Raw genomic sequence first — 13,311 nt, forward strand, 5'->3', positions numbered from 1 at the left:
AACTCGTGTGCATGTGTGTGGAGGGAGGTGTATAAATGATACAGGGCTGATTTTAGAAGAATTTGACCCAAAGTTTTCTAGAATCCTATTTTAAAGTCCTCAGCAACACCACCCTCTCCTCTGGCACAAATTCTTCTGCCTTTTTAGGGTCAAGACCACATTTGACCACATTACCTCTTGGGCAACTTCCTGCTCACTCGACTTTTTCTAGGGAAGGTTTCCCTAGCATTTTTATTGGCATAGAGTCAAGGATTTCAAAACTGTTGCTAAAGGTGGGTTTTATCTTGCAGCTATTAATTCAGAAAGTGGTAATGGTTGCAACAATGTTAACAGCTGAAACTCAAGACAACCATGTTTCCTGTTAGCTCAGGATCTTTCCCACAAAGCTCAGAAAAGGTCTGGGGAGCAGATGTGCACAGAGTGGGTAGAGAATGCTGAGTAAAATCCTGCTGGTTGTTTTGGTTTAGAATTTAGATTTTACTTTCACTATGACTAGGCAGGATCAACTGACATCACAAAACAAAACAAGCATAGCAGGTTGGTCTTAAAGAATAAGCCCAGCATTGAAAAATCAAGGTTTAAGCAGATACATGTTCATAATACATAATTTTAGTATAAACGACGAGCAAAAGGGTTCAGGTTTTAGAGCCTGCAGTTTAATACAAATTATACTGAAAGTCAGAACCAGTACAAGAAATTGAAACATTTTTAAACTTGTTCTTTCGAAATTTAATGCCAGGCTCTCTGCTAGGTGTTGATGTAGAGATGAATATACAGTAGAGAAGCAAAACGTAAAGAAATAAATGGCAGGACACCAGTAAGTGCTGAAATAGAGGTTCAAAAATAAGTGCTGTGGGAGCACAAGGAAGAGAGAATTACACTTGGCTGGAGCCTGCAGAGCTCCACAGAGAAGGCAGCTTTTGAAATATGCCTTTAAGGAATGATATAGTCCAGGCTGCTTTTTCCTGTAGCTAACAAGACAATGTAATATAATCACCATTTCCATACAATCCACCAGAGCGATTGCAGATATTCTAAGCCTCACTAGAACCTTAAAAAGAAGGTATTGCTGTTCTAAGAGACAGATGGGGAAACTGGGGTTCAAAGATTAAGAAGCTCAGGGTCACATAGCTGGTTAGCGGTGGACACAGGATTTGAGCCCAGATCTACATCGCTCCAAATTTCTTATCATGGTCTTGCATTGCTCAGAAAGGTCTACTTCTGCTCCCTATTTGTCAACCAGTACATAGTTAACTTATGTGTGGAGTCTAAGTATGGAAACTCACTCTGGAAGCCCATTTGGAATGTCAAATTTTGCCCTAAAGAATTGGGTATTAAGTGAAAGATCAAGATGGTGGCTCTGGCCCACAGTTCCCTCTCCTTTCTCTGAACTTCAACCACATTTAGTTAAAAATGGTTTATTTTGATTCATATGCATGCCAGATTCCCTCTCTCATGCTCTGTGAACACCCTGAAGTCAGGGAATAAGCCTTATACTTCTTTGAGACCCTCAGGGTCCAGCCTTCACAAAAGTTGGCTGATTGCTGATTCATCTAGTGTTTTACAGAGGGCTTGATAAGTGTGTGTTGATTTCTGTTAGGTTGACTGAAGTGAGGTGACTAGACTTACAGCTTACATTCTGTGAAATAAGAAAAGGAGACCTAAGCAGTACAACACAGTGGCTTTCAGACTAGCGCCTCTCAGACTTTAGTGTGCATGGGAATCACCTGACTACACGTAGAACTGTCCAGTTCACCCTACTAGAAAGCAGGCACAGAGTAGACAAAAGTATCACAATTAAGCAACTGTCAGGGATGGGGTGGGGGAACTCAACTTGCAGGGATTCAAATCCATCTCCAAACCTCCTTGCTGTTTCTGTCCTTTTGTTCTCAGGGCAATGAACTGTAGTAAATACAACAGCTACCATTTACTGAGTACTTGTAAAGTGTTTGGTCCTGTTCTTGGTGATTTAAGCATGTTATTTAATTCTCACAGCACCCTATAGTACTATACCTATATTGTTGATGGAAAAAAAAATGTAGCAGTAACTTCCTTACATTTACACAGGAAGAGTAGGGATTTCCTCCTGGTTCACCTGAGTCCAAAGTCTAGAATTGTGGTTCCTTAACACTGGGTAGTGTGGGAGCATTTCAGGGATGACTAAGCTTGAGTTAGGGTGCCAGTGGCACAAGGAGGATAGAGGTGCACTCAGAAAGCTCTTGGAGAATAAAACCCTCCACAGGACATTTGTGCCCTTAGTACTCACCTCACTGAGCATTTAAATCCCGGCAAGGCATTGAAGAGCTGGAACTACCTCAGCTAGTACATGGTGGCCTGCAAGGTACTCAGTACTTTTTAGCAAATTGCTAGTCAGCCTCTGTCTTTTCCCCAGGAAACTTTCAGGAATTTTTCCGCCTGCTATCTGGGAGGATGGCTCCACTCTAGAATTTTGTGTTGATCTGGGTTAATTAAGGCTAGTATTCGGGTCATCTCCTAAGGCCTAAGAGGGTTTCAGGTTGTCTTCTGGGAAAGACACCCAACAACAGTACTGGAATTGGAAAAAGTGTAGGAGTTTGCCAGAGGAACATGGAAAAATCAGTAAAAAGCCTAAGAGAACAACTTTTGGACACATTTTAATTTTGGCTTGGGGTAAAAGGAGGTGCCTGCTTTCTTAAGAACCAACTAACCAACTGTGTAACAACCAACCAACTAGTGAAAGAGGACTAGTTGTCTATGAATTCCTCTGTTGGCATACACCTGTCTTTTCCTGAATGCCAGGACAAAGCAATAGTTTAATTTTTGGTGCTCTTAGAAAAGTTCGTACTGGTAAGGCATCCCAGAAGACCCTATATTACTTAGTAATCTTTTCTGGACATTTTTCCACTGGGCAGATTTTCCATACAGATAACTGTCAGCTTTCAAGAAGGCAGAGTTCGCTTTTCATCCTGAAATTGGGTAGGGAAAGGTGGAGAAAAAAATTGTTCAGATCAATTTAAAAGAAAAAAAAAAAGGGAAAACCCTTCCCCCATACTCTTTAAACAACAGGTGGTTTTGACGTGCCTGGTCAACTCCTTCCTGCACAGCACGAAACTGTAGGCGGAGCGTTCAATTTCAGCATCCCTGGAACCTGCGGCCGAGAGATCCAGGCGCCCTGTTGTTAAGGTCCGGGAACTTGGGAGTTCCTGCTGGACAGCAAGCTCAGGTGTCAAGCGACCGGCCCATGGGCTTTATGGTCCAGAAAAACTGGTTTTTGCCCTTGTCCTCTGTCTCCTTCTTGGCGTCCCACCACCCCTTCCCACCGTTCAGTTCTTCTGTGCGGGGAGGATGATAATGAGGAGGGATTATCTATCCTGACCCCGGTCCTTACGAGGAGTTCCCAGAAGGGCTATTTTTAGGGGTAGCTGCTCCCCTCTAACTTACCCAGGGGAGGAGCTGCGGTCGTGGAGTGAGCGCCGAGCGCAGGGAAGCCTCGGGTTTTCCGCGCATTGTTAGGGATGGGGGAAGGTATTAGCCCCAGCCGATTCCCCCGGCACTGGCCGCCAGGTGGGCGTCTTAGAGGCCGCAGTGGCCCCGCCGGGAAGCGGTGGGAGATTTTCTTCCGTGTTCTGAAGGAAGTCCCCTTGGCGGCCGGCCCGGGCTCGGGGTGGTCTCCGCGTGGGAGGAAGTTCCCGGGCCCCGTGGCCTGCGTCACAGCGGGCTGGGACCGTGGAGCCGACCGGTGGGGGGCGCGGCGACCCCGGGGCCGGGCGCTGGGCGGCGCTGGCTGCCGCTGGCCCGGCTGCTTGCAGGGCGGCGCTGGAGGCGGCTCCATCCGCGGCCGAGGAGGCGGAGGGGCGGAGGGCTGCGAGGCTGGGGCGTTAGCTGCGTCCCGGCCCGGAGCCCGCGAAGAGGACGAGGAGGAAGGCGCCGCCGTGGCCGCAGCCACAGTGCTCGGAGCGCGACGAGCCATGAGCAGCGGCCCCGCGAGCGACCCCGCTGTCGCTGGCCGCCGCTGAGCCCGGCCGGGGGACGGCTCGCCGCTCCCCAGCACCCTTCGCAGCCGGCACCCTCTCGCCCAGAGGTAAGGGCGGGGACCGCCGAGGGATGGGATGGAGAGGGACGGCCCGCCGAGGACCGGCGGCTCGGTCCGCTAGGTGCGCTTGGGCCATGACTCGCCCCGTCTCGCTCGCGTCCCTGCCTTTCCCCGGCTCTCGGGCGGGCAGACTGTAGTCTCCTGCCCAGCGTGTGCTCCCTGGAGCCATACGCTGCTGGGGCTCGGGGACCCGCCAACCCCTTCCCCACCCTTCCCCACGCCAGCCCCAGCGTCGGGCGAGAGACCCCAGCCTGGCGCCAAGCGCAGCGCGGCAGGTTCCGCGGACTTGGGGGGATGGGGCTGGGGGACCAGGAGAAAACGGGGCCACGCTGGGAGCGATCATCGTTCTACCTTAAAAAACCCTGAGACCCCAGGGCCTGCCCCTTCTGGTCTGCTCTTCCCTTGCCGCCCCCGAACCCCTGAAGTTAGCACTTTTGGAGAGAGAGAGGAATTAGAAGGTCTCTGAAGGGAACGAGAGCGCGATGTCTGCTCCCCAGCAGGACCCTAGGGGAGAGAGAGTTTCGCCGGATCGCGCGGGCCCCAGAAGCCAGGTGTTTAGGCCGGCGGTCGAGGCAGGACCGCTGCCTTCGACCCAAACCCAGGCTCGCCGGCCTTTCCCTTTCCAGCTGGTTCTCAGCGACGAGATGGTGAGGGATGGAGTTAGCAACTCAGCAACCTTAGGATGTGCTCTGTACACCCTAATTCTCTCTTCTCTCCCTCCGTCAGTTCTTCCCTACCCCACCCACGCCTGCCGGGGTACATCAGATTCCAGTCCCTTCAAAACCTCGCTCTGTACCTAGCTTTGAATGCCACGGACACCTAGCCCACATCCCAGGACGGATATTTCAGAGGGTTAGGGCCAAACTTCACTTTCGAATTCTTTTTAAGCATTTTAAACTCCCAGCAAACCAGTTAAGAAACACTTTCAAGTCCCCATCCACCTTAAAGTAAAAAGTAAGAACCGATCGACCTGTGTGGGAGTGCGGGTGTTGGGCAGAGGGAGGCTTGAATGACTATTTCATGCAGCCTTATGGGGGAGGAATAGGTAAAGGAAATGGCAGCCCTATTTTAGTCACACTGTTCTTACAAGCCATCGATAGTGTAAGAAATGTAGCCTTAACCAACGGTCACATTTCCGGACAGGTATGTAGTGGTTTCCTAAGGCATACCTGAGGTTTCTTCATGGACAAGTCATTAAAATGCCATCCAGATGAGCGATGAGGACAAGTGGTCTTAACCCTCTCGTCACAATACTGCAGAATCGTCAGAGCCAATCAGCTTTATGTGTTTTTACATTCTCTCTATTTTTTGATGATTTATGTAAGCCCCAAAGGTAAGCCGAACTTCACAAAATTTGCTCAGATTCATAAACCATGTGTTGGGTGTGTGGACATAGATAACAGATTAGATGTATACAACTCTTATCTGTGATATTTGCATTTCTTGTGACTTGCTTCAATAGAGAAGATGTGGATGTGACCCTGATTTGCTTTGCTTTCGAGTGATTATATACTCTTTAGGTCAGTGTGTTTGTTTGCTTTTGAGGGAGCGGTGGGGAGCAGCTTTGGAAGGATGGATGTTTTTCATGGTTCACATAATAGATTGACCACAGATAAGGCCCACTAACCCAACAGCCATATCAGAGATAGCAACCAGGTTTAACAACTTTCTTATTAATAAAATTATCAAAGCCTTTGTTAATGGTACTAATCTCTTATTTCTCAGATTGACTAGGCACTTACCTAATGAAGTGTGTTTTTAGAAGGGAATGCTTTTAGTGAAAGGAAAAAGTATGAGGAACTGTAAGAGAAAAGAATGAATAGTTTTCCACTTATAGGAAGTTTATCTTTTAAAAAAATACAAAGTTAGCAATATTTTTAACTTCTAAGGTATCTAATTTTTACCAAATTTGTAATGATTCTTAATAATCTGTAGTATTTTTAAGTTGTAGTCACCAATGACTTTATAACAAAGCCCAAGTTTAAAAAGAAATAGAGTGGAAACGCACACTTATTTTGCCAAGTGTTGTGTTAATAATTTAATATGGAGCGCCACTATAATACGGTCTAGTTGCTGTAGGTGTCTGACACCTTATCTCAGGATCTGACAACAAACCCTTAAGGCAGATGGCCATTCACATTTCACAGAAGAAAGAGGCTCAGAGTTTGTGACTTACCCAAGACTACAGCTAAGTTAATGCCTGAATGAAGCCAAGCCTCTAGTATATTTTAAAAAATTTTTATTAGGGTATAATTGATTTACAATGTTGTGTTAGTTTCAGGTGTACAGCAAAGTGAATCTGTTATACGAATACATATATCCAAAGCCTCTAGTCTTAATGATTTACTTTTTTATCCAAAGCTGCCTCTTTTTCTTTTTCCTACATAAATTTTTGTTAACTTACCGTAATGACTGTATGAGGAAATGGAGATCAAGGAAGTTAAATCACCTGTCCAGGGTTTTCCGTGTAACTTGTATACAGCAGAATTCGAATTTGGAATCAGGGCCATCTGTTTCCCAAATCCCTGTTCTTGCCGCTGATCTCTATTAAATGACTGATTTAGAGCTTAACCTAATGAACATTTCACTCCTGCTCATCAGCTGTTCTCATCCACATTGATAATGATGGCCTCATGGGCTGCAACACACTCCCAAAGACTTTATACTCAGTCCCTGGAGTGCTGGCTGTATCTCTAGCCCCTGAACACTCATGAAAGCATATTGCAACCAATATGTGAGGTGACATCACTATGCACCTTGAATTCACTTAATTTCTCTTAAAATATAAATCATTCTAGACTGGCATGGGGTAAAGGGCATGGCCTCAAGATAGGAAAAGCTGATACAAATTCTGGCTCTATTGCACAATGCAAGTGCCAACTAACTCACATTATTGAGCTTCTCTGAGCCCCAGATTCTTTGTGTGTAACGGGGTTATTGATAAAGCCTACCTAGCTGGATCACTGTGTAGATTAAATGTAACAATGCATATGAAGGACAGCCCCTGTCCACCTAGTAGGTGCTTAATAAATGGTAGGGGTTACTGTATTCTAGCATGGATCGAAATTTCTGCTTTATTTTACATTTGTGTATTTTACGTGCATATAGCGATTAGTCGATGTTGTCAGAGATTCACTCTTTTGTATAAAGACCTTATCTGGTTTTTAGCATCTTTAACTTTTGTATCGTATCCCTTTTTTGTAGTCTTGACTTATAAACATTTACTCACCTGATGTAGTTTTTCCTTTGCTCACTCTGCACATTTTTTAGAACATTACTAGCCATATTTCAATGGGATGGAATTTGTATTTTTTGGCAAATGCACTGTCCTGTTTTCTGCCTCTCCTGTGTGGCCTCGAACATCTAGAACATTAATATACTCCCATTTGCTTCCAGCGCTGGCACAGAAGGGCAAGTGGGTAATCTCAGAGCTTTTCTTAAAGTAGATAGTTTGGCAGGTATATTGAAAATGTCCTAAATGTATTAAAAGGTAGAGAATAACTGAACTCATTTCCAATATCAGGCATGAAACAAAAAAATAACTTGGGCTATTTACTTAGAAGTGTAACACACTGTCACAAGTTCTGGGAGTGAATTTAGGATCCTTTTCTAGTGTTGGATGGGTGTCCTTTTAAAATATGGTTCTATAGTCTGTGAGTGGCAGTTGGTAGAGACGTGGTAATATTTAGAAAATGAATAGAGTTAAGAAAAGGAAAGAGGAAATTGGCGAAATTCAAAAAACAATTTTAAGAAAAATGTTTTAAAGCTTAGAGAAACAACTGAAAGTGTTCCAGATGACTGAAGTATCTGGGGTCAAAGGCATCCAGGAGAACTATATGTTCTTTAAAGAACCCTTCTAAGAACTCAGAAGAACCCAAGCTCTGCCCATACTGGAGAGGGGTAGGTCGGAAGAGCAAGGACAAAAATTAGTTTGGCTAAACCCAAACACTGCCCGAGGGCTGGAAGCACAAGAGAGCATAAGGAAGCTCTTAGGGAAGCATTTTTCAATCTTTAGTTCATTACTACCCTCCCTCCAGAGTGTTTTTTAGATACATTGTAATGCCACAGATACACTGGTATACCCATTTACGTACTGTGGCCTGTTGTCCGGCTACAAACCTGAAGATTCTTTTACCCTGCCCCACAGACCCAATTTGACCGGGACAAGATTGCCCCCCTGTTGAGAACACATGGTAGAGCATGATTCTAGATTATGTTTGAAAACCACAAAAGAGCCATATGGAACTAAAAGACATGAAGAACAGTATATACATATACATTTTTTTCCTTTATAAAGAAGCATACTCTATTGGCTCTCAAGCTGAAATATGTTTGTAAAAATATGTCTTTCAATTGTCCCAGTTTCATCTTGGCAAAATTATTAAATTCATTAAGTTATCTTCCAAACCACCTCTACCTGTGTTGTTTTGTATCTGGGTGGGAAGCCCTCCCCAAACTTTAAATACTCAACATCTTTTACTTACTTACTTCTAGTATGCTGGGAAGGCTCTGATACTAAACATTCATTCTTGTGACTGGTCAATTACACATGAGTATAAATTAGTTTGTATTTATTAGAGCATTTGCATTTTACAGTAGTTGTTTATTATTATGAAATACTATGTTCCCTATCTAAGAGATTTTAACTCATAACAAGTAGATATTTGGGGGTAAGGGTGGGGCTTCTGAAGTCACTCAGCTTTTTCACATTCGGTTCCTTGCTTCGGTTCCTTGCTTCGGTTCCCTGGGGAGCATGAGCCTGGGCTTCTGATGTGGAAGCTCAGAACTGTTAGGGTTAGAGGAGCTTGGCTTCTTTCAGCATTTGGAGGCTCTCAGCCTTTGCATGCTCCTTCCCCGACAACAGCTCAACCTCTTCTCCAGCTTTTATTTTAACCATATTGTTTTTTTCCCCTCTCCTTTCCCCTCAAACCTCCAGAAACATCCTTGTTTTTCAACATCTTTTCTCTTTGTTTGATTTTTGGAGCTGCGCTGAAAGTCCCAATGGCCTCTGGGGGCAGAGGCCATATAGGCCATTTCTGTCTCGCTCACTTCTGTATCCACAGCACCTGTACAGTGCCTGGGACAGAGCTGCTCAAGAAACAGTTGTGGAATAAATATGTAACGGTACATTTTACAGTAAAGTTTCTAACATCTTAGAGTGTATCCATTTCCCTTTCTATTATTTTAAATTCTAGAAATGAAATTTGAGAGTGTAATTAGAAGTTATTCTTCTCAATAGGGTCATGAAATATGTATACAGAAATATTTCTATATGTAATTGGAAATTTGGAGTACTATATAAAATATGAAGTCAGAACATCAAAACCAATCCTAGTTAAAAGTCACTAAATAAGCTAAATAGATGAAAGCTTGTGGGTCCTGTGTTCTCCCTGTATATATGAAGAACTTGTCAAATCAATAAAAATTACTAACTACTCTCCCTCAAATACCTTAGAGATTTATGAAAATTAGAAACAGGTTCAAATATCTTTTTTTTTTTAATGGGAAAGATATAACCTATAAATCCAACTCCTGGAAAAATACAATAGGGGATTATTTAGCTAATAACACCTTGATTTTTAAAAATAACTGTGAGGATAGCTTCGCTAGGAAAAACCATCACACTAATTTGTATTATCGCCCTTGAAATTAGCAAGGTCCACGATAATGTTCTTAAAGTCAGCAAAGTTAGGAAATACTGTACAGCATACAAAAAACCTTTCTAGTTAATGCACAGCTATGTGGATCCCTGTAACCAGAAAATGGTTAAAGTTGAGGAGGTAGCAGCTGGAGGTGTGTCTAGGGTTTGGATCTGTGTTGAGTGTTTAAGCATTTTATCTAAGGATCTGGATAACATAACGTGTTATATTTCTGTGAGTGGCTCCACAGTGGATAGGGAAGTACAGTGTTGAAGGAAAGACTGGAAATGAGCTTGGCAAAATAAAATAAAATAAAAATGAAAGGAAACAGTCAAAACTGAGCAGTGAAATTCATTTAAGGAAAGTATGGAATTGTAACTTGAAGAAAACTAAATAAACCAACCATACAAATATACTAGATTTTTGTTTGTTTTGTTATGTTCATTTTTGTATCACCAGTATTTAGAACAGTATATGTTAGCAAAGGATCAGTAAATATTCGTTGAATGACTACATGAATGAAATGCAAGATGGAGAAAGACTAGCTACATGCCATTAGGGCAAAAGTAAAATTAATCCTAAGGAGATGGTGATGGATAACTAGAAGACTGAATAGACTGTTAGAAAACACTTTTTGGACAAATCATTTATGAGTATGTGTTAAAGTTTTACTTTAGTCTTACATCTAAGAGAAAAGATTTCTGGTAGGTCAGTTTTAAAATTCATCCTGACTAGGGACATTTTATAAGCATATGGCTGCTTAGATATCATTGTTAGGTTAGATAAAAAAAATGTGGGTTCAAGGTTATTAGACTCTTGCCTAACAGTTGACAGTTAACTGATTACCTCTTTAGCTGGTTTCCAAGGACAAGTCTTATCCCCATTCAAGATCATGCAGGAGGCTAGCCAGTGCAATAAGGATGAAAAAAACTAAAGACATAAAGATTGGAAAGGAAGAAGTAAAAGTATCTCTCCTTACAGACTTTGTGTTTGAAATCAGGATTCCATATCCCAAGGAATCTACAAAGCAACAAATAAAGATAAATGCCACACTAATCTCTAACTGACATGTGGGTATTTAAAATTTACAAACGAAATCTTTGAAGTAAATCTGTTGATGGTGACTGTTTCAGTCAGCCCTTGTACCTGAACTTGAAGATGATTTTACTTATCCTGAAAGGGTATCTAATAACATAATCACATCACTAACATTTTATCTAACTTTTTTTTTACTTGACAGCTTTCCCCTAATGTACTTCAATAAGCAGAACAGCCTACTGTGGACCTAATTAAGGAATTTAAGGAGCAAATCAATTAAAACGAATTATTTCCAGCATCTCTTTTACTTATGAGTGCCACATCCTGGATTATAGGAGAGGGAGCACACCTTTGGTGCTACCTAGAGGCTGTCTAGTGTGTCTCAAACATGTTTTGAATATTAAAAAACTGCTCCTTTTTCTATTGCTCCAAATTTGAAACAATCTCAAAGCAACATTTTAAAATGTTGTCAGATAAGAATGTAGATGCCCAATGATGAAAGAAGGCCATATTGATGGCTGGCTTATTAACTACAACTAAGAAAGTGTTTAAGAAATCTCAGAATTTTAATTTCTCTAGAGGTCAGGAATCTCTTTATTATTCTACTTGTTTGTTTTCAGTTATTTATAATTTTGAATTATCAAAATTCAGCACAAAAGCAGGAAAGCTAATTGCCCCTTCTGAAAGAACACATTTGGTTTGGGTGAGTGAAAAAATATCTTTTGGCAACTAGGTAGACTATATGGTAAGTAAATAATTTTACAGCTTCATATTGAGAAAAATTTTTTTCCTTAGTTACCAGTTACCTATTCTATTAAGCTAATTAAAAAATAATTTTATCTCAATATGGGTTATTTATCATAAAAATCACATAAGCTAAAAAAAATGGTGGATGACAGTATTTAATGTGTTATGCTTTGGTTTTTAAGATAAAATTAATTTTATAAAGCATGTTATATAAGACAATTATTATCGTATTATTATTTAAATGTTATGAAGAACATTATATTTATGTATAGATATGATACATAGGTTAAAACTATCATAGATAGTATTTGCCAAAGGTTATTCATTAATTATCTAATTATAATATTAGTCCCAGGTCTTAATATTAATTATGTTTAATTACAATTTACATTGCCACTTAAAAATGATATAATCACAGTTCATATTAAAAATGTATCAGGGAAATATGACATTCCATGGTTTCATATTACTGCAGGAGTACAACAAACATTAAATAAATTGGCACTAGTTATAATTCAGTGTTGTTGAACATATCTACAAAGACTTAAATTTTTAGTGTAAATAATGATCTGGGGAGCAGTCTCTTAGAACTGTCTGAGATGCTGTGTCCTCAGTTTTATCTGCCAAATAAAACATAATTCAACGACAACAACAACAAAATGATCTGACCTATGAGACAAATATCAAGAAGTTAGTGACTTCCAATTAAATAGGCATCCTATCAGAGGACAGATCAGTCATGTATGAACTAAAATACATTTTAATAGCTTTATTGAGGTATAACCTACCTTCTATAAAATTTATTTGTTTAAAGTATCCAATTCAGTGGTTTTTAGAATAATTACAGAATTGTACAACCATTACCGTAATCTATCTTAGAACATTCTCATCACCCCCCAAAAAAGCCTATACGCGTTAGCTATTACTCCCCACCACACCCCCACTTCTTCTCCGAAGCTCTAGGTAGCCCCTAATCTATCCTCTGTCTCTATAGATTTGCCTATTCTGGACATTTCATGTAGATGGTATCACATAATATGTAGTCTTTTGTGACTGGCTTCTTTTACTTAGCATATATTTAAGATTCATCTGAGTTGTAGCATGTATCATTACACCATTCCTTTGAGTTGCCAAATAATATTCCATTATATGGGTATACCGTATTTTCTTTTTCCATTCATCAGTTGATAGACATTCAGGTTGTTTCTACTCTGGAGTTATGAGGAGTAATGCTCCCGTGAACATTCATATACAAGTTTTTGTGTGGACATTTGTTTTCATTTCTCTTGGATAGATATGTGCAGAAGTGGAATTGCTGGGTCATATGGTGTCTCTGTGTTTAACATTTTGATATAAATGAAGTATAATTTTTTCATCATCTCCCAAACTAGAATAAAATCAGGGCTAAGACATTTAACTGTCTTTTTAATGAAATTGAACAAAATAGTTTCACTTGTCCAAGTACTCATTATCAGGAATATCCATTGAACTTTGAATTTTATATAATTCAGTCATAGTTTGCAAAGTACTGTTAAAGTACTACTGAATCTCTTTGAATTAAAAGTTCTGATTGAGAAATACAGAAAGAGCTACTGAAGGCTGACCAGAAAACTATTTGCATATTTTTTTAGTTCCTTATCATTAGTGACCTGGATACCACACTACCTCCAAACTTCCCTTTTGTGCATTTTTCTTCTTTTTGTGGTGGGACAGAGGTGAGTATTTTTCATATCCTCTTATTCTACATATATATATGTTTATTATCTCCTGCTTGGAATATGAGAATTCATTCCTTTGAGTCTTTACAGTCTTGTT

The 13,311-nt window shown here is 41.0% G+C and overlaps 1 protein-coding gene across 2 annotated transcripts in view; it reads left to right on the top strand.

Annotated features, from left to right (window-relative positions):
- Positions 1-3,824: 3,824 nt before the first annotated feature.
- The window catches only part of LRRC8C (leucine rich repeat containing 8 VRAC subunit C), a 93,201-nt gene continuing 83,714 nt past the window's right edge, over positions 3,825-13,311 (top strand). Inside the window, exons 1-2 of one of the 2 annotated variants that reach the window (XM_059899984.1) lie at positions 3,825-4,060; positions 5,216-5,405. In XM_059899984.1, coding sequence (XP_059755967.1) covers positions 5,290-5,405 — 116 coding nt within the window. In that variant the 5' untranslated portion in view covers positions 3,825-4,060; positions 5,216-5,289. The remainder of the gene's footprint in view (positions 4,061-5,215; positions 5,406-13,311) is intronic. The other variant, XM_059899993.1, reaches the window with a different exon arrangement.

Source organism: Balaenoptera ricei, chromosome 1 (assembly GCF_028023285.1).
Source record: "Balaenoptera ricei isolate mBalRic1 chromosome 1, mBalRic1.hap2, whole genome shotgun sequence".
Lineage (NCBI taxonomy): Eukaryota > Metazoa > Chordata > Mammalia > Artiodactyla > Balaenopteridae > Balaenoptera > Balaenoptera ricei.